Source organism: Urocitellus parryii, chromosome 10 (assembly GCF_045843805.1).
Source record: "Urocitellus parryii isolate mUroPar1 chromosome 10, mUroPar1.hap1, whole genome shotgun sequence".
NCBI lineage: Eukaryota > Metazoa > Chordata > Mammalia > Rodentia > Sciuridae > Urocitellus > Urocitellus parryii.
Window position 1 is genome coordinate 135,079,384 of NC_135540.1, and position 23,025 is coordinate 135,102,408.

A 23,025-nucleotide genomic window follows, 5' to 3' on the forward strand; every position below is an offset into this window, starting at 1 on the left:
TGAATGTGACATAAGACAAGCTGTATCCACCTTCACCACCTCTGCAAGTACTATAAGGAGCCTTTAGTGTATCCAAACTTCCCATACAAGTCAGAGATTGTCTGCTGGATTTTTTCTAATTATGAAGTTAATTTAACCATCTACGAATGCAAGAACGAGTAGCAGAAAATCCAATTTTGGCATTAAAGTCTACATACATGTATGAAAGATTATGTTGCAGAGGAGACCTGTGGGGGTCCCACAGTGACCAACCTGTTTTGGGGATCTTGAAGTAAAGATTTCAAGCTTGTCTCACAGAGCAACAAGCAGGAATTGATTAGAGGAAAGCAAGATAAACACACAACAGTACCTTCTTAGGAGAGAAATCTCATGGCTCTTATAAAGAGTTGGGGTTTTGTAAAGGATTTAGGGCATTTTGTTTTTGACTTAGTTTCTCATATTCCCTTAAGTGGTTATTACTCTTTGTATAGTCCTCAGCAAATTTTCTTAGTGAGGATGGTTATGACCTGGTCATGAGAGGAGAGTTGTGACTACCTGACCACAAGAGATAGTTGTGACATATTCTTGAAACAATAGTTCCCTGAAGGGGTTATTTACTATGGGGGTAGGGGAATGTTTTGACATACCAATGCCCATTTTCCAGATACCTGTCAGCTTTAATCAAGCTTTCTGTTATCCTCAGTTCTTTGTCTTATGGACCCTCCTTGATGGATATATCTGATGTCCTCCCCCTACTCACCTGCTCATGGCTATTTACCTAACATACAGATCCACACACATATATACATATACACAGACATGATTTCATCTGAACTCTAATTTTAACTATGGCTCATTTTAATTTCAGACTTAGTACAGTTAAGCAAAGTGTTATTGTTCCCTAAAAGAACAATTTACCACCTCTTATTTACTCCTAAGTTTCATGCAGCAAGATAACTAAATGTTATAATAACTAAATGTTAACTAAATGTCCTAAATAAGGTTGTCATCCTCCAAAAACATAATTAAGTTTATTGTTCTGATACTTTAAAATGAAGTGAGAATTTATTCAGGAGATACAAAAAACAAAACAGTTTTTCTAAATTGGATTTCAATAACATTATACATTACTCTGAAGTATCACAGCTTATTTTGGAAATATGACTATTTCTAAACATCCTGTGCATGGCCAAATTTAGAGAACAATTTAAGGTTTAAAATATTTCTGACTTGAGGTTTAAAATAAAAAAGCTCCTACACAAGTGGCAACACATGTTTTGCTATTCAGTATAACATGTTAATTAACTATTCTGTGCTGACAGTATGTAGGATGTGGAGGAAACAAAAATGAATAAAACAGAGACCCTGCTGCTACAGATGCCGATGCCACAGATGCTGCTGCCCCAGATGCCACAGCCATGCCTGGAGGTCTCTTCTCTGAGCACGGCCTCGGTTAACTGGATACCTCTGTGGTTGCTGCCACTGAACCAGAAGTCTCCTGTCAATCAAGTGCTGCCTGCTCTGCTACCACCATTGCTGCTGTCTCTGATTCCACTGTGCCAGCCTGAGGTCCTCTGGAGGTCTTCTTTCTGGGTGCTGTTGTCTCAGAAGAAACTGCTGCCCGGATGCAACTGAAGCCAACACTGCTGCTGATGACCAGAGTTATCCTGGTGATGCTGCCCACACAGATGCACTTGCAGCTGCCGTAGCAGCCACCGCTACTGCTGACCCGCTGCCTGCTGCCTGCTGCCAACAACCACCCCCCACGACCACTGCCACCATGGCCTAGAGGACTGCTGTGGGGGAGACTCCAGGTTTGATTGCACGTGGCTGCACCCATCTGGGGACACCAGCCAGGGCCTGGGGCCAGGGTGCCAGCAGGTTTACCACCACAAGAGTCTCGTGGGGTGCCTATGGGTTTGGAGGAGCGAGCATGGGGTCTTACTGTTGAGAGCACTGGTGGCCCTTGCTTGCTGCTGTATTTCAGGGTTGTTTCTTTGCATGAGTGGATCCCTGGTGGTCTCTCTGCAAGTAGGAGCAGCACTGAGGCCTTGGGACTGCAGTGTGACTGAGCCTGAGGTATCTGAAGCCCAAATCAGTGGGATAGAGACTGGGTTTATGAAGGTTGATCTGAGTCAGGGCTGAAAAACTGTTGAACACTGACAGAGACAGTTCAACTTTCCAGCAAGATTTATTTTATTTTTTGATTCACTCATCTCTCTACCATATTTGGAACAGGATGTTTTTTATGTATCAGTGTGTAGAGAACAATGGTATATGAATGGTGTTTTGCATTTTTATTGTATTCTTATGCCTTTAATTTTTTTCTTTGTTCGTATTCTTCTTCTTTCTTGTCTATTTTCCAACTTTGCTCCAACCAACAGCCAATCTCTGTCCGATCTTCTTCCACTCTTCCGGTGAATTTTTACTTCTCTCTTCCTCTCTCACAGATATTAAATAATACACTACCTCTGTTCTCTCATCTGTTACTTGAAATTGTAAATTGTTTTAACAAATATTCTGTTTGAATTATAGATACTTACTGAACTTATCATTTTGGTTGAATGTGAGAAAGCAGTAGATGCCTAGGTGGGAGCTATTAGGTTTAAGGCTATATATTGTGTACACTGGGTGCTGCTGATATTGGTCTCACCATTAAAGATAAAGTGCTAGAAACCTCAGGGACACTATAGGTCTACAGAGTAGAATTTATCCTGCCTTAGATCCATACTTTTAAATGGGAAAACACACTAGCAACATGAAAAAACAAGGGAATAAAGTGCCTCCCCCAAACCCAAGATGCTTCAACAACAGAAGCCACTGTTAACACAATTAAAGAAGAAATTTCCAAGAAAGAGTTCAGATTGTATATAGTTAAACTGATGTGAAGTAAAGGATAGTATAAAGAGTTAAATCAAAGAAAAAATACAGGAAGTAAAAGACCACTAAAGAGTTAGAGATTGTGAAAAACAAACAAACAAAAAAACAAGCAGAAATCCTTGAAATGAAGGGATAAGAAAACTACATTATAAATTCAATAGAAAGCATCACCAACAGACTAGACCACTTGGAAGACAGAACCTCAGATAATGAAGACAAAATATATAATCTTGAGAATAGAGTTGAACATGCAGAGAAGATGGTAAGAAACCATGACTGACTAGAACATCCAAGAATTATGGGATAACATGGAAAGACCAAATTTAAGAGTTATCAGAACAGATGAAGAAGCAGAGATATAAACCAAAGGAATGTACAATCTTTTCAATGATATAATAGCAAAAAATTTCCCAAACCTAAAGAATGGAATGGAAAATCAAATACAAGAGGCTTATAGGACCTGAATATACAAAATTACAGCAGACTAACACAGAGAATAAAGATAAAATTTGAAAGGCTGTAAGGAAAAAAAATCAAATTATGTATAGGGGGAAACCAAATCAGATCTCAACTGATTTCTCAACCCAGACTCTCAAAGCCAGGAGGTCCTGGAATAATATATTTCAAGTTCTGAAAGAAACACATGCTAACCAAGAATTTTATATGCAGAAAAATTAAATTTCAGATTTGAAGATGAAATTAAAACCTTCCATGATTAAGAAAAAATAAAAGATTTCACAACTAGATGCTAGGAGCCACAGCAAAAGTATTATGATACATGGCACCTTTGGTTTAGGTGACTGCCAGCTAGCCATTGAGATGATATGATTATGTTAAGATTTACATTCATATGGAAATTGGACTCCTGCTGTTCACCTCGGCCTGTTATGGGACTCATGTTACGGGACTCCTGGAGAGTTCCCATTGGTTGGGGAAGGATAGTAGGAGGGAATTTCCGGGGGAGGTCCGGGCCCCCAGTTCCGGTAGAGACACACACGTGTGTGGACCAGCTTGTTAGCAGGGCGCACACGGGGGCACTGGCGGCTTTTTTAAAAATAAAGCTTTGTTCCTGCTTGAGTGGCTTGTGTTTCTGTGCCCAGCCGGGTTGCGGCAACTAGAAAGCCTACACTACAGGGCATTCAACATAATATTCCATGAGGATGAAGCAAAAAAAAAAAAAAAAAAAGCGAAAACCAGAAAAGGGAGAATCTATACTAAAGGGACATTCAACCAAATGAGATACTAAGACAAAACAAAACAAACAAACAAAAAAAACCAGAAATAAATCAAAATGACAGGGAATACAAATCATATCTCAATAATAGCCTTAAATATTAACGGCCTAAACTCATCAATCAAAAGACATATGATGGCAGATTGTATTAATAAAAAGCAAGATCCAACAATATGCTGTCTTCAAGAGTCTCACCTCATGGGCAAAGACATCCATAGGCTGAAGGTAAAAGATTGGGGAAAAATTTTGTCACTCATATGGATTTCGTAAACAAGCAGAGGTTTCCATTCTCATCTCCAAAAAAGTAGACTTTAAACCAAAGTTAATCAGAAAAAAAAAAGAAGGACATTTCATACTTCTTAAGGGAAGTATGAATATAACAATGATAAATATTTATGCCCCAAACAATGAAGCATCTTATGTATATCAAACAAACCCATCTAAATTGCAAGAGTCAAATAGACCACAAAACAAAAATACTGGGTAACTTTAACATCTCTCTCTCACTACTGGACAGATCTTACCCCACAAAAAAACAAAAAAACCAAATAAGGAAACTTCAGAACTAAATAATACAATCAATTATTTAGTCTTAACAGACATATATAGAGTATTTCATCCATCAATGAGCAAATATACTTTCTTCTCAGGAGCACATGATTCCTTCTCTAATATAGACCATATCTCATGCCACAAAGCAATTCTTAGTTAAAAAAAAAAAAGAAAAGAAAAAGAAAAACAGAGATAATACCCTGCATTCTATCAGACCACAATGGAATGGAATTAGAAATCAACCATAAAATAAAAATAGAAGCTGCTGTAACACATGGAGACTAAATAATACACAATTTAATAATGAATGGATAGTAGAAGGATGAAATAAAAAATTATTAGAGGTAAATGAGAACACTGATACAACATATTAAAATTTCTGGAACACTGTGAAGGCAGTACTAAGAGGAAAGTTTATTGCATTGAGTGCATTCATGAAAAGAATAAAAAGTCAACAAATAAATGACCTAACACTGTATCTCAAAGCCCTAGAAAAAGAACAAATCAACACCCAAAGCAGTAGAAGACAGGAAATAATTACAGAGCTGAAATCAGCAAAATTAAAAGAAACAACTGAAAAAATTTGATAAAAAAGCTGGTTCTTTGAAAAAATAAATAAAATAGATAAACTCCTGGCTATGCTAAGAAAGAGAAAGAGAAAAATCAAATTATTAAAATACAAGATGAAGAAGGAAATATCACAACTGACACATCTGAAATACAGAAGATAATTAAAAACTATTTTGAAAATTTATACTCTAATAAAATAGAAAATATCGAAGACATCAAAAAATTGCTAGAGACATATGACATACCCAAACTGAATGAGAGGTCATACATAATTTAAACACATCAATTTCAAGTAATGAAATAGAAATAACCATCAAAAACCTACCAACCAAGAAAAACCCAGGACCAGATGGATTCTCAGTGGAGATCTACAAGACTTTCAAAGAAGAATTAACACCAATATTCCTCAAAGTATTCCATGAAGTGTAAAAGGAGGGAACTCTTGCAAACTCATTCTATGAGGCTAATATCACACTGATAGATACCCAAACCAGACAAAGACACATCAAGGAAAGAAAACTTTAGACTAATATCCCTGATGAATGTTAAGTGCAGTCTCAATAAAATTCTGGCAAACTGCATACAAAAACATATTAAAAAGATAATGCACCACGATCAAGTGTGATTCATCCCAGGGATACAGGTTGGTTCAACATATGGAAATCAATAAATGTAATTCATCATATTAATATACTTAAAAACAAGAATTATATCATCATCTCAATAGACGCAGAAAAAGCATGTGACAAAATACAGCACACCTTTATGTTTAAAACACTAGAAAAACTAGGGATAGTAGGAAATACCTCAACATTGTAAAAGCTACATATACTAACCCCAAGGCCAGCATCATTCTAAATGGAGAAAAATTAAAAGCATTCCTGTTAAAAACTGGAACAAGATAAGGATGTCCTCTTTCACCACTTCTATTCCACATCATTCTTGAAATGTTAGCCAGAGAAATTAGATTAAAAAGAGATATAAATAGATAAAGAAGAACTCAAATTATCACTATTTGCTGATGACATGATTCTATATCTAGAAGATCCAAAAAATTCCACCAGAAAACTTCTAGAATGAATAAATGAATTTAGCAAAGTAGCAGGATATAAAATCAACACCCATAAATCAAATGCATTCCTATACATCACGATGAATCCACTGAAAGAAAAATTAGGAAAACTACCCCATTCACAATAGCCTCAAAAAAAAAAAAAACTGGGAATCAATCTAACAAGAGGTGAAATACCTCTACAGAACACTAAAAAAGAAACTGAAGGAAACCTCAGAAGATGGAAAGATCTCCCATGCTCCTGAATAGGCAGAATTAGTATTGTCAAAATCGCTGTACTACCAAAGGGTTAATAGCAATTCCTATTACAATCTCAATGACATTCTTCATATAAATAGAAAAAGCAATCATGAAATTTATTTGGAAAAATAAGAGACCCAAAATAGCTAAAGCAATCCTTAGCAAGAAAAGTGAAGCAGGAGCCATCACAATACCATACCTTAAACTATACTACAGAGCTACAGTAACCAAAATGGCATTGTATTGGCACCAAAACAGACTTGTAGACCAATGGTACAGAACAGAGGACACAGAGACAAACACACATAAATATGGTTATCTCATCCTAGACAAGGGAGCCAGAAATATTCACTGGAGAAAAAGATAGCCTAGTGCTGGTAAAACTGAAAATCCATATGTACCAAAATGAAATTAAACCTCTTTCTCTCACCCTGCACAAAAATCAACTCAAAGTGGATCAAAGACTTAGGCACTAAAAAAATAGGTCCAAATCTTCACCACAGTGGCCTAGGATCTGACTTCCTTAACAAGACTCTTAAAGCATAAGAAGTAAAATCAAGAATCAATAAATGGGATCAATTCAAATTAAAAAGCTTCTTCTCAGCAAAGGAAACAAAGAGAACAGTGTTCAACATCTCTAGCAAATGTAAATCAAAATTACTCTAAGATTTAGACTCACTCCTGTCAGAATGGCAATCATCAAGAACACAGGCAACAATAAATGTTGGTGAGGATGCGGTGAAAAAGGTACACTCATACATTGCTAGTGGGACTGCAAATTGGTGCAACCACTATGGAAAGCAGTATGGAGATTTCCTCAGAAAATTGGGAATGGAACCACCATTTGACCCAGCAATCCCACTCCTCGGTTTAAACCCAAAGGACTTAAAATCAGCTTACTATAGTGACACAGCCACATCAATGCTTATAGCAGCTCAATTCACAATAGCTAGACTATGGAACCAACGTAGGTGTACCTCAATAGATGAATGGATAAAAGAGAAAATGTGGTATGTATACTCAATGGAATACTACTCAGCTTTAAAGAGTGAGATTATGGCATTTGCCAGTAAATGGTTGGAGTTGGAGAATATTGTGCTAAGTGAAATAAGCCAATCCCATAAAACCAAATTTCCAAATGTTTTCTCTAATATGTGGATGCTAATTCACAATAAGGCTGGGGACACTAGTGAAAAGTAGCTTAACCTTAGATTAGGTGGAGGGGAGAGGGGATATGGGGTTAGGAAAGATAGTACAACGAAACAGACATTATTTCTTTATGTATATGTGACTGCATGACCAATATGATTCTGCAACATGTACATCCAGAAAAATAAGAAATTATATCCCATCTATGAATATCAAAGTGCATAAATGCATTCTATTGTCATATTGTCATGTAGAACTAATTAGTACAAATTAAAAAATTTTTAAAAACAGTCTCTTGTATATCGTAAAAAAGAGAGATACAAATATATAATTTCAATCAAATTTGCCAGGTGCTAAAAGAGTACAGGATGTTACAAAAGAAAACAAAACACAAAGATGCATTTAACCAAACCCAGCAAGGCAAAACTTCCTGGAAAAATAAAGTAAGCAGAGCCTTTTCCCTGGGTTTCATTCTGAAAGACAAACATTTCCAACTGTTACATAATAATTTTCTAACAGGTTGACTGTTCACTTTACTTATCCCAAGAGAGAGGTAACAACAAGATAGTTGTACTACTAATAGTCTTTTGACACCTTGGCATTGAGTAGACTTAAAAAGTATACCAAATTAAGAAAGTTTAAAAGAAAATTACCTATTTGGAAGTGAATGTATATTTGTATGTATGTTCTAAAAGATTATAGCTACCCACACAGAAAAATCTCTCAACATAATAAAATACTTCAAAATTAAATAAACAAATTTAGACTCATTGTTAATTATCTAATCATTTTACGTCTACCACAGTGAAAATATTAATATACATTTACAAGTTAGCTCTTACAGTTTTGTTTTACTTAGGATATTATTATTACTACTTTCAGTAAGATCCTACACCAACTGAAAACACTTGAGAATTTATTAAGTTCCAAGGGCTTTTTTTTCCCCTAAAATTCTTTACAACCACTTAATCCTGACAATACTTTCATGGGCTTGCTACTTTGTCTTCCTATTTCAATATGAAGACACTGTGTCACAAAAGGTTAAGTAATTTGCCCGAGGTTATAGGGCACTGGAGCAAGTAGCATTGGAAGAATTTGAACCTCTACAGCTTGGCTTGATACTATTTAATCACTATTTTATTACTGACTTCCTACTGCTAACATTTAATAACAGAAAGGCACAGATACTGTGTCACAGGACAAATTTATCTATTAAAAATTCAGAGTGGTTATATAGTATATTATATAACAAATTTTAATATAGAAAACTTGGCAAAAAACATATGTAATAGAACTAATTTGTCCTCATTATAAAGTCCTGTGATGCCGTGACTGATAGTCTTACACTATACCCACCTGTTCATGTCAATAATAGAACCCTCAATGTTGGACAGGCACAAAGCTGCCTAGAGTAAAATGCTACATTTCTCAGTCTTCCTTGTAATTAAGTGTGAATATATGTATAATATATGGTCAATGAGATATAATGTTAAGGTGGTTGTTCAATTTCTGGAAAACTACCCTTAAAAAGGAAGGCCTTCCTTTCTTTTTTACCTGCTGGATGAAATGTAGATATGATGGCTAAACATATTTAGACCAGGAGACAAAAACTCAACCTGACCTAGGTTGAACCACCTGTGATATGAATCATCCCCTGCTCTGGCCTATTCACACTACATATGCTACCCATGTGTTTGTCCCTTAGTAGTTGTATCAATCATAGACTGACTGTCATGACATTGCAGTACTCATATGTAGGGTGTGATACTATCTAAGGTTTCAGTGATCCTCTGGGTGTTCTAAAACATAATCTCTGTGAATAAGGGGGAACTATGAAAACTGTACTCCAAAGCCTTAATAGTCATGAACAAGGTTGCCAACCAATTCCTCACAGTGATGAGAAAAATGCTAAAAACCATTGCCTTACACTCTGCCAAGACTTTTAAGAAAAAAGTAAACATTTAAGTCATATTATAACTATGCAGTTCCTGGGTTACCAATTAGAAAGAGAGGCAGTCTAACATAGTGGTTAAAAAAAGCACGAGCTGGTGACTGGGCATGGTGGTGCACACCTGTAATCCCAGAGGCTCAGGAGGCTGAGGCAAGAGAATCACCAATTTGAGGTCAGCTTCAGCAATTTAGCAAGGCTCTGAGCAACTTAACAAGAACCTGTCTCAAACTAAAAAAATAAAAAGGGCTGGGTATGTGGCTCAGTGAATTAAGTGCCTCTGGTTTTAATTCTCCCAAACCCAAAACAGAAAGAGAAAGAAAGCACAAGCTGGAGAGTTACAAAGTTTCATCACTTAATAGCAGTTGAAATTTGGCAAAAATCTTTAAGAATACATTAGCTGCTCAAGGGCAAAATAAGGGTAAATACCTACATGTTAGTTGTGGAAATAAACAATATGTATATATGTGACAAACTGTTTAGGTATAGTAAACATAAAACACACACACACACCTTAATTGAAAACAGCTCATCTTTCTTATGTGCTTTAAATGAAGTGTTGTTCCCAATGGTTTGGTATACTCTTTCAACATTTTTTTCATCATCTATATTTCACCTTTACTTCTAAATCCAATTAGGAACAAAAAGGTTCATACAAAGTCTGGTAAAATCCACTTAGAATGTGGTCATTACCAACCTTGATTAACTCCAATCTCTGCTCAGATCCAAGGGGCAGGACAGTCATTCCTGACCTCACTCCCAAATCTCAATGCATGCCTCATAAAAGCCTAAGAATAAGATCATACAAATGTAGAAAAGACCCTTAGATCCAAAGTACCAGATGCCAAGAGAGCAACAGAATCATTCCTTACCTACCTCTATGGCCATTAATCTGCTTTAGATTCAATGAAGTTAATCTATTTAACAAACACTTAAATCAGGATCTTGTCATAATTTTCTTCATCCAAACAATATTTACAAATTTTCAAATTTTATTCAATCAATACTATAAAATATACTAAGAAACAACAAGAAAAATACCAAAATGTTTTGTTTCAAGTAAAGTACAATCACAAAAGAAACACAATAAAAAGAATAAACTTAAGCCATTAATCATATAGTAAGATAATGTATTATCTTATAGTTACTACAATAAAACTAACATGAAACTGATATTAAAACCAAGTTGAACTAATGGTTGCAGAACTTTTCACTGCAAAAGCATTTTAAATGAAAATAATGCTAATTGCTATTAAGAATGACAATGGGCAATCACACATTGCCAGTGGCCACTTAAAAACAGGATGGCAATATGGACAGTCCCCAATTTACAAGGCTGCCAAAGGGTGTACACATATAGTCACCATTTTTCTCTTCCAGTAGTCAATAATTACATGAAATATTTAACACTATTATAAAATATAGTTTTCAATGATTTTGCCCAGCTGTTGGCTAAAGTAAGCATTCTGAGAACATTTAAGGTAGATTAGGCTAAAATGTTATTTTGGGTAGGTTTTGTGTCTTAAATGCATTTCTCACTTATAACATTTTCATTTATCATAAACCAAGGAGCATCTATACATATTAAGAGCTACAAAAACAAATGTATTAAGTTTATCCTATGGAAATGAACATAAAATTCACTGAATTTTATTTTATATTAAAAATACTAAGCATCCAAGGAAAGGTTATACAAATTATATTACAGGAATGGATAATATATATGATCTATTTTAAATGCTCTAAACATGCATTTATGAAGAAAAATGAATTATTAAGAAAAATGATTACTCATTTAACCAATAATTTATTGAGCTGTTCCTATTTGCCTTGCATTATGATATATGCTAGTTCAAGGCAAAGTAAAAACAGGTATTATCATTGTTTCAATCAGAGTGTCATCTGAAAGATATTAATAATCTTTTAAATAATATTAACCTATAACAAATTAATGTACCTAAAATAAATGATAAAGAACTCTGATTAAAAAGGAATGATCCCCTAAAAATTTTTAACAAAATATAATCTACTCATGTTAGGTGTGTAAGGGAGTTCTCACTGACAAAGTACATACTGATTAGGGATTACAGAGATTTCCTACTGATGATGAAAGAACAAACACATGTGCTTACTACTGTTGCTTTCTGAAATCTCTAAAAATACAGTTAAGAAAATTAACTTAAATATAACTTAAGAATAACTCCATCAGGACAAGCAATCGTACAGGATTTCAGAAGAACCAGGTAACACATTTTGGGAAGCTGTAAATATGAATCGTTAAGTAGTAACTGACATTGTAGACCAGAAATCATTGAAGCCACAAACCTAAACCAGTGTGTATATAGGAAAAGCCATCAAGAAATAAGCCATTTACCATAGCAGATACCTGGAGAGGCTCAAGCATAAGATGCTCAGGTTACCATTGATGATAGATACAGGGTGGAAACAGGAAAGCAGTAAAGTTGGTAACTGCTTGTTAATTTTTAAAAGAGTCAGAGAAACACACAGTCGACTTTTTGGTTCTTCTAAGAGGGCCAGTAACTAGCCTGTAATTCCCAGTCAGAAGACAGAAGAAACACATCCAGATCACTACCCTGACCACATAGACAGGCTCAGAGACAGACTATTTGAGGGTCTCACCTACAAATGCAAATGTTTACCCAAGTAAACACACAGAGCTTTCAATCCTAAGTTTGTATTTTACTTTTAAATAATATGAATGGACAGTAAAGAATTATGAGATATTTGATGAAAATCTCCAACATGAGGGGGGAAAAAAAACAGAAAAGAGGAAATCAGAGGAAGCACAGACAACACAATAAAATGGAAAGATAATACTTAAATACAATATACGCCAGAGAAAAAGCACAAATTTAAGATATAAAAATAAGGACATGGTAGGAAAGTCACAAGAATTATTTTAAGACAGAATCTTAAAAATTAGCAAAAAGTTTTAAATTAAAAACTCAAAAGTTGAAATATGAGCGATAAGGATACTTCTTCAAAATCAAAAGGTAAAACAATAAAAGTAAATGGTGGTATAGAGATTCAACATTTGAAAAAAGGAATTCCAAAAAGAAATAATATTTCAAAAAGGGGAGATATTATCAAAGTAATATGAGTATCTTCATTAAAAGCATCCAAATTATTGTGCAGCTCAATAACAAATGAAATGAAGGAGGCATGCAGGCACATATGCACTATGCACCTCAAGACCCACATTTCATTATTTTAAAATTCAGGCATGAAAAGATCCTAAAAGCTCTCAGAAGAAAAAAAAAGAAAATTAAAAACAAGACAATCATATAAACAAACAGGTTTCAGAGTAGCATCATATGGCTAGCAACCCTGAAGTTAAAAGAAAATGAATTAGTGCCTTTAAAATTCTAAATTGCTAATATACAATTCCATGCTAGTCTAACATCTTACATAGGTATAATAAATATGTTTTTATTCATATAAAGGCTCAAATTTTTTGTCCCATCAGCAGAAGATACTGGAAGACAAGCCCCCCCACAAAAAAAAAAAAAAAAAGAGATAAGCCTTTAAGAAAAGAATATGGAGATCAGGATCTGGATTCCACAGGAAGGAAAAAGGGATTCCTAGGAATATGGAAGTTCCCAAATGACAGCTAAAGAGGGGACTATGAGAAGGATGCCTCTAGAAGCTGGGAAAAAAGTCAATCTGAAAGATGATTTGCTGTATTTGCATGAACTGAAAGAGTTTTACAGATAAATTTTGGAATAAAATTAGAGCTAAGTATTTAGAAAACTAAGCAAACCAACCAGAAAAGCATATGATTAATTTCTGAAAAAGCCATGTTATATGAAAAAGAAGATGACATACCATAGTACAATATATACGAGGTTCATTTATGAATATTATTTGCATTATTCTCAGTAATGTAACAAAATACTTTTATAATAATTTTTAGAGAACAGAATAAGAGGAAGAATTGGGGGATGTGTTATTATCAACACGTAATATTTGAAATACAAGAATACAGATTATTCAAAATTACATGAAGAATGAATTAAAAAAACAAAACAAAACAAAAAGTTTCAAAGTGGCTACCTCTAAGAAACAGGAGTCATAAGAGGGTTAGAAAAATGAGAACATTTATATATACATTTTTTAAAATTATAAGCCTGTGGAACTATTTGACTTTTAAATCTACATACATGTACTTTTAAACTGATTTTTGAAAAAAGTTAACCAGGCTTGGGGGAGGGTAAAGAAAATTGCAAATATTTCAAATTACATATAGAAAAAGATTGGAAAAATTATACGTCAAAATACTGACTGTGGGACTGGGGTTGTGGCTCAGCTGTAGAGCCCTTGCTTAGCACGCTTGAGACCCTGGGTTTATCTTCAACACCATATATAAATAAAGTAAAATAAAAGTATGTGTTCACCTAGAAGTAAAATAATATTTTAAAAATTCCTTTGTGTATATATACCACATTTTTTTTTTACCCATTCATCTACTAAAAGGCATCTAGGTTGGCTCCACAATTTAGCTATTGTGAATTGTGCTGGTATAAACATTGATGTGACTGTGTCCCTTGGGTATAGTCTGAGGAGAGTGATAGCTGGGTCAAATGGTGGTTCCATTCTCAGATTTCCAAGGAATCTCATACTGTTTTCCATATTGGCTGCACCAATTTGCAGTCCCACTAGCAATATATGAGTGTACTTTCCCCCCACATCCTTGCCAACACTTATTGTTTGTCTTCATAATAGCTGCCATATATACCCCATGGAATTTTACTCAACAATAAAAGAGAATAAAATCATGGCATTTGCAGGCAAATGGATGGCGTTGGAGAAGATAATGCTAAGTGAAGTTAGCCAATCTCCCAAAAAACAAATGCCAAATGTTTTCTCTGATATCAGGAGGCTAACTTATAGTGGGATAGGGGGCGGGAACATGGGAGGAATAGATGAATTCTAGATAGGGAAGAGGAGTGGGAGGGAAAGGAAGGAGCCAGGGGATTAGCAAGGATGGTAGAATGTGATGGACATCATTATCCAAAGTTCATGTAAGAAGACACGAATTGGGTGTCAACCTACTTTATATACAGAGATATGAAAAAATTGTGGCATATATGTGTAATAAGAATTATAATACATTCTGCTGTCATGTATTTTTAAAAATCAATTAAATTAAAAAATATTGATTGTGGCTATTTTAGTTTGCAGAATTACTGATGATTTTAAAATTCATTTTTTTCTGGTGTTTACAAATTTTCTTTAATGTATAAATACCACTTTTGGTAACAAGAAGACAAAACAAATGTTGAAAAAAGGATTAAATGCTACCCTTTAAAGGAAAGATTCTCGGGTACTCTTTTAAATACTTTAAGCAGCTAGAATTCATAGGCCTAATCATCCGAAGAACTTGATTTTATCACTGAAAATTGTATATGAGGAAGATTCTTCTTGTTATTTTCCATTTAAAGATAAGATACATAAACTTTACATGTCTAAAATCATAAGATGATGCATTGTGGGGAAGAAGCAACTTGCAGTAAGCACATATGTATTCTGAATTAATGTGATTTTAAGAAAATTCACCATAGTTTTTGTCTGGTAGGTTTTAATTTTGAAAAATTAAATTGTAATCTGTCATAACTCAAATGAACATTTATCTAAATATTCAAAGATGCCTGAAGATATAATGGCTTCACTATGTTCTCAAATTTAATAATATTATTGTTAATAAGGATAGCTACCCTAAAAAGAAATAAAACTTAAAAATTTCTACTCATGATACCAATATTTCAAATAAGTTTTCTAAAATGAGAACTTCTACAACCACATTTTCATAATTTCCTTTTTAGTCTGTAGATATTCTGATAAAAAGAGTTAAATTCATGCAAATGTACTTTAAGATGAACTTAATTCTAAACAGCTAGAAGGTAAGTAACAAGATTCTATGTATATTGTAAGAACATTCATCGCAATATCAAAATACATAGTAAAATGTATATAGCTCCTATATAAATCTAATTTATTTTAAAATTACTGAATTTTTTCTTATTTTGATAAAGCCAGGAAAAACAAAAATTATAAGAGAAAAGAATATGTAAATTTTACTACTTTTTTGTAAAACTATCTTTTTTGAAGGAACACTCAAGTACAGGTTAAAATGGTTGGGACCAGAAGTGTTTAGGTTTTGGATTTTTTCTTTGTTGGATTTTAGAATATTTGCATTTATAAAATGAGTTCTCTTGGGAATGGGATTCAAGTCTAAATATGAAATTCATTTGTGTTTCATATATACTTTATACACATAGCCTGAAGGCAATTTTACACAATATTTTTAGTGTGTCTGCATTGTGATTGCAACATGTCACGGGGTCAGATATGAAATTTTCCATTTGGCTCTCAAAAAGTTTATGAGATTTTGGAGCACTCTGAATTCTGGATTTTTGGATTAAGGATGCTCAACCTGTATTTGTGATTTTGTTCTATACCTTTTTTTTTTTTTTTCCTGGCAATTGTGAAAATTTTGACTCCAAGAAACAAGTACCTGAAGAAAATAAAACTCAGTTTGGAAAAATCATCTGTCAGAGGGAATAAGGCAAGGCCTTGTAAGAGGAAGTCAACATAACTGCTTTACATCATTGGTATTTGTTCTATTTTGCACTTTGCTGTCTTTTAATTGATATATTAAAACTTTTCAAAATACTTCATAGATTTCTTTGCCCTTGCTCTTCTTTATACCAGCTTCTCTAAATGTGCTCTTTACAAAACATGCCATACACAGTGTCTAGGACAGAGTTTAAGAACGACTGTCCAGCTCAAAAGTTTTTAAGTTCTAAAACGCAAGTTTTCATACAGGAGACTTAGAAATTCATGCAAGTTATTTTGTGACCTGTACTTCCATCTTACATAGCCAACTGAGAGAAACAGCAGGAAATTGAAAGAAAAGTAGCAAGAATTTGGTACTACCACAACCACATGGAACCTTGAAGCAACAATTCCTCACTTTCTCAGGAGTTAATATATGTCCCTAAAACAGGCAGAGGTTCTTACTTAAAGAGTCTTAAAAATAGGATTTATCAATCAGTACTTAATGAAAATGATACTAGACATATAAAGACTCATGGTAAGTGGAATTTTAGAAGCACCCACTTCTAAACATTTGTTGACATAAAAAAATCACATTCTAAATCCCTTTTCCTGAATTTCCTTTAATTGTTTAGGGAACATTGGTAAAGACATTATGATCTGCTGAGACAGATCTTCTCAAGAACTGTTATATAAATTGTATTTCCTCCTACAGTTTTCAAATCAACTTTCATGGGCTGAAATTAAAATTTTTGTCCTTATAATTTTGGGGAGAGCATAAGCAAGTTTGGTAAAAATGCTCACAGTAAGACCTTTGAACAAAGTGCTGGGGGCAGGAGAGAAGAGAGCTTAACAATGATCTGTTTTGTTCTTTTGTTTAAAGGGGAATGAACTAACTCACACATAAAAAGATCACAAATTATTTAAAATAAGTATTTATTAAATATTAAACTACAAAATTACTTAACTGTACTTGGCAAAACATGACTTTTTAACTATTAAAAGACCCCATGCTTATTTTTCCTTTGAAAAGAAAAAATATTTCGCCTAGAATCAGGCCAGTTCAACAGAAAACAGTTAATAGAGAGAAACTGCAGAATAAACAAAGCAGATCAGTGCCATTAGTTCAATCCAGAGCAAAAGACAGCAGCATGTGAAGTGCTAACTGAGCAGGTTATACCTAATCAGCATCAGGCAGCCCTAAACATTAAGCTAAACCAGGACTAGCTAGCTGCCTTTCAGTTCCTCAAATGTGGCAATCTCAGCCGTGCTTTTGCACATGCTGGATCCTTTGTGTAGTTAACATTTCCCAATATTTTTCCATCATTGTGATGCTCAGGCTTCAAGGTTTCAGCTTCCTTTAACCTTACATCTAAATCAGGTGCTCCCACTTATTGCCTTCTAAGCACTTTATTGCCTCCTTCCACAGTTATTTCCAACATTCTCTTCTGTGTTTGTGTAAGATCTGTGTTTCTTTCCCCAGTAGGCTATACATTCCCCAAAGGCAGACACCATGTCTGCTTTACACAATGGATAGCCAGCAACTGGTGCAAAAGTAGGTACATTTAGTAGAATAAAGTTCATTCAGAGTTCAATCTTTGGCTTCACATTTGCACATGGCCAAAAAATTAGAACCTTTCCACCTGCTATACTAGACCATACAAACCTTACTAATAAACCAGTGAGGTTAACTACTGACCTGCAAAAACCATCAAAGTATAGGAAAATGAAAATAAACTGCAGAGAAGCATTTTAGCCTTTAAGTGGGGATGAGAAGGTGTTTCCATTAGTACAATCACTCAGTTCTCAGGTCAATAACCTGCTATTTTCTTTGCATTCTATAGATCTCCTTAACTGTTTTCCTTCCTGTTGACACCAATTCTCACCTTGACCAGAATGCAATTTTACAGTTCTTTAACTCAGTAGTAAGCAGCTTCCATGATGGTACCCACTGCTCTTGCCTTCTAGCATTCACAATCTCTTGAGCTACCAAATACTCACAAAATGATGTTGTAAGACTTTGAGGCCATTACTTTGTGCTCTATCACTCACTCAGAAGGAGCGTTATAAGGAAACTTCAGCAGTCCTGTGGAAACATCTACCTGGCAGTGAACTGAGTTCTTCTACCAACATTGTATACTAAAATTTGCCAGCTACATGAATGTATTGTCTTAGCTGGAATCCTCCAGAGCTCAGTGAAGCCTGCAGTCAAAGCTCAGGTGATTTCTTGATTTCTACCTCAAAAGAGATCGTTATCAAGAACTAATCAGTCAAACTCCTCCCAAATTCTAACCTACAGAAATTGTGTGAGATGTTGCTTTAGATGCTAATTTTGGGGGTGATTTATTTTGCAGCAATAGATAACTAATATAATATCTCATTACTCAAGTCCACAATTTTCTAGAAATATCCACCATTAATACAAAGAAAAAGAAGAAACTCATTTTAAAAATTAACCTATTTTCTTCTTTTCCATTAGATCCCAGAAGAAAGTTGAAGAAAATAGTGGTTTGGTTTTGTTTTTATGGTACTGAGGATTGAACCCAGAGGCACTCTACCACTGAGCTACATCTCTAACTAACCTAATATTTTAAGGTCTTGGAAAACTGCTGAGATTGGTCACAAATTTATAATCCTCCTGTCTCAGTCTTATGTGTAGCTGAGATTATAGATGTGCACCCCCAAGCCTAGCAAAAATGACTAACTTTAAAAAAAGCACTTTAAAAGGATAAAATACTAATTTTGTTCCTGGGGGTAAATAATTATTTTGTATTAAATGAAGGTCAAGATTTTCTGAAGAGATGGGATAAAGGTGAACATTATTCTAAAGATCAGGAATGGGGAAAAAAATAAGAAAAACAAATTTATGGGTTAACCCTGGCTGGTTTCTTCCATTTGACATCATCTTGCTTTTCAGATTCTACTGAGGTCCAATTAAAAAACTGTAGTGACACAAGTGTTTGTGTGTGTGTGTAAATATACAATATGATCATTGCAGGAAGCAGCGAAGTTGTACTAGAAAGAAAGGGAAGAAAAAACATTTTTAGAGCAGCACTCAGGGAGTAAAGTAATTTTAAGTATGTATATGATGGCAACTGTGAAGTACTAGTCTTATTTCTCTATGTAGGGAAGGTTTCTTAATTATTTTCTTTTTTTGTTGCCATAATACATGTGGAACATAATGTACTCCAATCAGAAACAAATTTATCACCATGATGACTCCAGACTCCTAAAGGTGGTGGTGGGCATATTTTTATTCTTACAAAGACAATTTTTTTAACAAAAAATTTGGAAATCGCTTCAGATTTTTATAAAATTATTATTGTTCACCTTTTGCTGCTTCCATTTCCTTTCTCAAGTTCCTCTCTAGATCTGACCTCCACTTTTATAATTACCCAGGCTAGAAAAAAGAAAAAAACTGAAATAATTAATAGTGAAGCAATGACTATTTTCTCTAACATCTTCAAAACCCTTTTAAAAGATGGGAAGAAATAACAATGAAAACCTTTCATCATCCAGTAACAATAATCTTTGATTTGTCTAGAAATTCTTAACAGTTTTCTTTCTAAAGAAGACAAGGAAAAAAACGGGGCTTTTTAAATCATGAGTTGTTAGATTCTATTCAAATAGCAGACCCAAGACAAACACCACTGAACTGTCAGCCTATCAGTGAGGAGAACGAGATTCCATATAGACACTCAAAAAACTACACTGAATTTTGATGAGAAAGAAAACAAACAAAAATCCAAAGTGTAACTATATCAGTTTGTATAGAGAACTACATCATCAGCAACCACTAATGACCCCTCAGCTTTCCAAGCTCCTTAAAAAGAATCAGAAAGACAAAAAAAAAAAAAAGAATCCTCTACAAGCAAAATCCAGTTAGCAGAGCAAAATGATTAGATAGTTGACCAGTATTATCTGCTTAGTAGCTAACAACCTCGATGCCAACACTGAAGTTCTGGAGTTTGAGACTAAATCTTTTAAGTGAATTCTTAATTAGCTTTAAAGAATTAAAATGATTTTGATTCGATGAGAAATTCTGAGCCAGAACTAATCAATTAAGCTGCTGCTGTACTCCTGACCCACTGAAAATGTGTAAGGTAATAAACACTTATTGTTGTTTTAAGCTGTTAAATTTTAGGATAATTTGTTATGTAGCAATACACAACTAACCTGCCTCTCTCTTCACTCAAGTTGACATGATTTGCAAGATTTTCATCATTAAGATAAAGTGCAATGAGAACTGTTATATAAAGAAATGTAAGATACATTTTCATTATACAAATAGTTATAAAACAATGCTTTTTTTCAGACACTATTAACAATTAGTTGACAGATGAGCTTAGTGCTTATTTTCCTATAAAATGGTAAAATAAACATAAAAATTGATACGTAATATAAAATTTTTGTTTCAAAAAGTCACCTACCCTTAAGGGGATCATGCTCTGCTCTCATAATATCAATGAGGGAATTTTCCAAAGAGTGCATATTTAAACTGTCATACATTCTACTTCGATCCTAGAAGAGAAGAAAAAAAATACTTACTATGTATGCAATTTTTTCAAATAACTGTTAAAAATACTATGTAAATTCTCTTATATATAATAGGACATCTGAATATTATTACTAAGCAACTGTATCTCAAGAAAATATCAGTAACTAAGAATATCAAGAACTACAATATCCCTTACTGAAGGACAACTATTTTCAACTTATTAATCTCCAAAGTATCATATCAAAAATAATATAATTATATTGGCAATATTAATGCAATATAGTAAAATAATTTCTTTTGTCATTCTCTATAAAGATTCTTGAAATACTATACACACAAAGAACATTTTTAGTAGTTTAACTTCTAAACTTTTCTCACATATCTAAGACGACAGACACTAGAATTAGAAAATAAATATCTGAGAGAAAAGGATTTAATTCCATAATTGCACCGTACTTTAAACATCTATCAGACATTTTATATTATTTAAGACATCTGAATTTCATAACAATAAATGCATAAGCATTATATACATTAACAATCATAAGCATGAGATACTAATATCAGAACAAAGTCTAATGTTTAGAATATTCAAATTGTGCCCTCCATTGTGCTCCCTCCCATATTAGTCTCTCCGTGTGGCAATCCTACCTTTCCCAACTACCTTGCAAAGGTGGCAGGTCTGAAGAGTAAAAGAACTTTCAGCTAAGTTTTCCACTTCACCAAATCTCAGAACAAAATTTTCTGCATTGTCAGAAGCCTTGTTTGCTAAATACCTTTACCCTTTGCTTATTAGAAGGAATTTGATTTTTTTTTACTACCCATGAATTTATACTGTACTCTGCTTAACACGTACTCAATGTCCATGAAAAAATATATTTCAGAAAATACCACAGCAAGTTGTAGCCCATGCCCTCCAAATAGCCTGGGAGTCTTTTCCTAAAATATGTCAGTGCCATCCCCCACCCACTCCTGTGTTTGTGTGTGTGTGTGTGTATATAAATATGGAGGAGACATGATAGGCCATTTTAAATTCTCAACAAATGATTCCCACAGAAAACAGGGAAGAATCAAAAAATTAAGTTAGGGAAAAAGAAACCTCTTTCTCCAGAAATCAAAGTTAGGTATTTCTCAACTTGGATCCATGCAGTTTGAGACTAGTACAGAATTCTCTGGTATTATATTCAATGTACATACATGTGTGTATAATTTTTTTCTCAAGACAAGTTTTATACTTTTTCAAAGGGGTTTGCAATCCAGAGAAGATTCAGAACCAGCTGTTCAGAAGCAAAGAAAAACATAAAAAGCTTTCTTAAGAATATGTTCATTTATTTACTCTACTTTTATGTTTAAATTAAGGTTGTAAACTTTTTAAAACTAGGGGGCCAGAGTCAGTATTGTAGACTAAACAAGGTTCTGTCAAGGAATTAGAAAGGGAAAAAAGTAACACTGAATGATGACAAGAAAGTTGGACAGCAAGGGTTATTCCACTTTATCACCAGAGTGAATGAACTCTATCAGTCCCCATTACTGATTTTTACTGAAAGACCCCCTAAGGAATAGCACTGGCAGTGTGACAGGTGTTCACTGGAACAGTGACCTTGTTGGTGAAACAGGTACAGAGAATCAATGAGCTATAACATTGCTTCCAAAACTTGAATTATCTGGAAGGCTGGTTAACACAATTTGCTGAGACACATCAATGGAGTGTGGATCAGTATATTTGGAGTAGCACCTGAGAATTTATATTTCTAACAAGTTTTCAGGTGTACCCATGCTGCTGGCTTATAGCTATAAATGAGAAAGAGTTCTGTACTCTCTTCTAAATTATTAAGCCTCTGGTTCTTGTAGAAAATAATCATGTCAGACTAGATGATACCTAAAAGTCTATTTTAAAAATTAAAGAAAAGACTCAATCATATAACAATAAATGAAATACAACTGGAATAGACAGGATTGCCTTTGGGCAAAAAATGACCTACAATTTTAGGAATATCTCCAAATATTTCCAACTTTTGTGCTTCTACTATACTGTAAGTTAATTCAACTTCTAAGTTAATTAAGTCTAGAGACATTCTAAATACAGAACACTGTTAGCTCTCAAATGTCTATTAAATAAATACTACTTTCTTTTACCATAAAAAAACTTTATAAAAATGTATAAGTAGATTTCTATGAGGGCAAAGATTATACTTTTTAAATTATAATCACACAGGACTATGAAACTTCTTAGAATCCTTAATGGAATAGGTAGTCAGATGTTAACTGGCTAAGTTGAAACAAGTATCATATTAATGTAGCTTTGCCATCCAACCCAAATTTATAAT

The 23,025-nt window shown here is 34.0% G+C and overlaps 1 protein-coding gene across 7 annotated transcripts in view; it reads right to left on the minus strand.

The window, feature by feature from the left end:
* Positions 1–23,025, minus strand: part of Cpeb2 (cytoplasmic polyadenylation element binding protein 2) — a 68,927-nt gene that overhangs the window by 33,735 nt on the left and 12,167 nt on the right. For all 7 annotated transcript variants that reach the window (XM_026402841.2, XM_026402832.2, XM_026402812.2 and 4 more), the window contains one exon: positions 20,631–20,721. In XM_026402841.2, the coding sequence (XP_026258626.1) occupies positions 20,631–20,721 (91 nt within the window). The remainder of the gene's footprint in view (positions 1–20,630; positions 20,722–23,025) is intronic.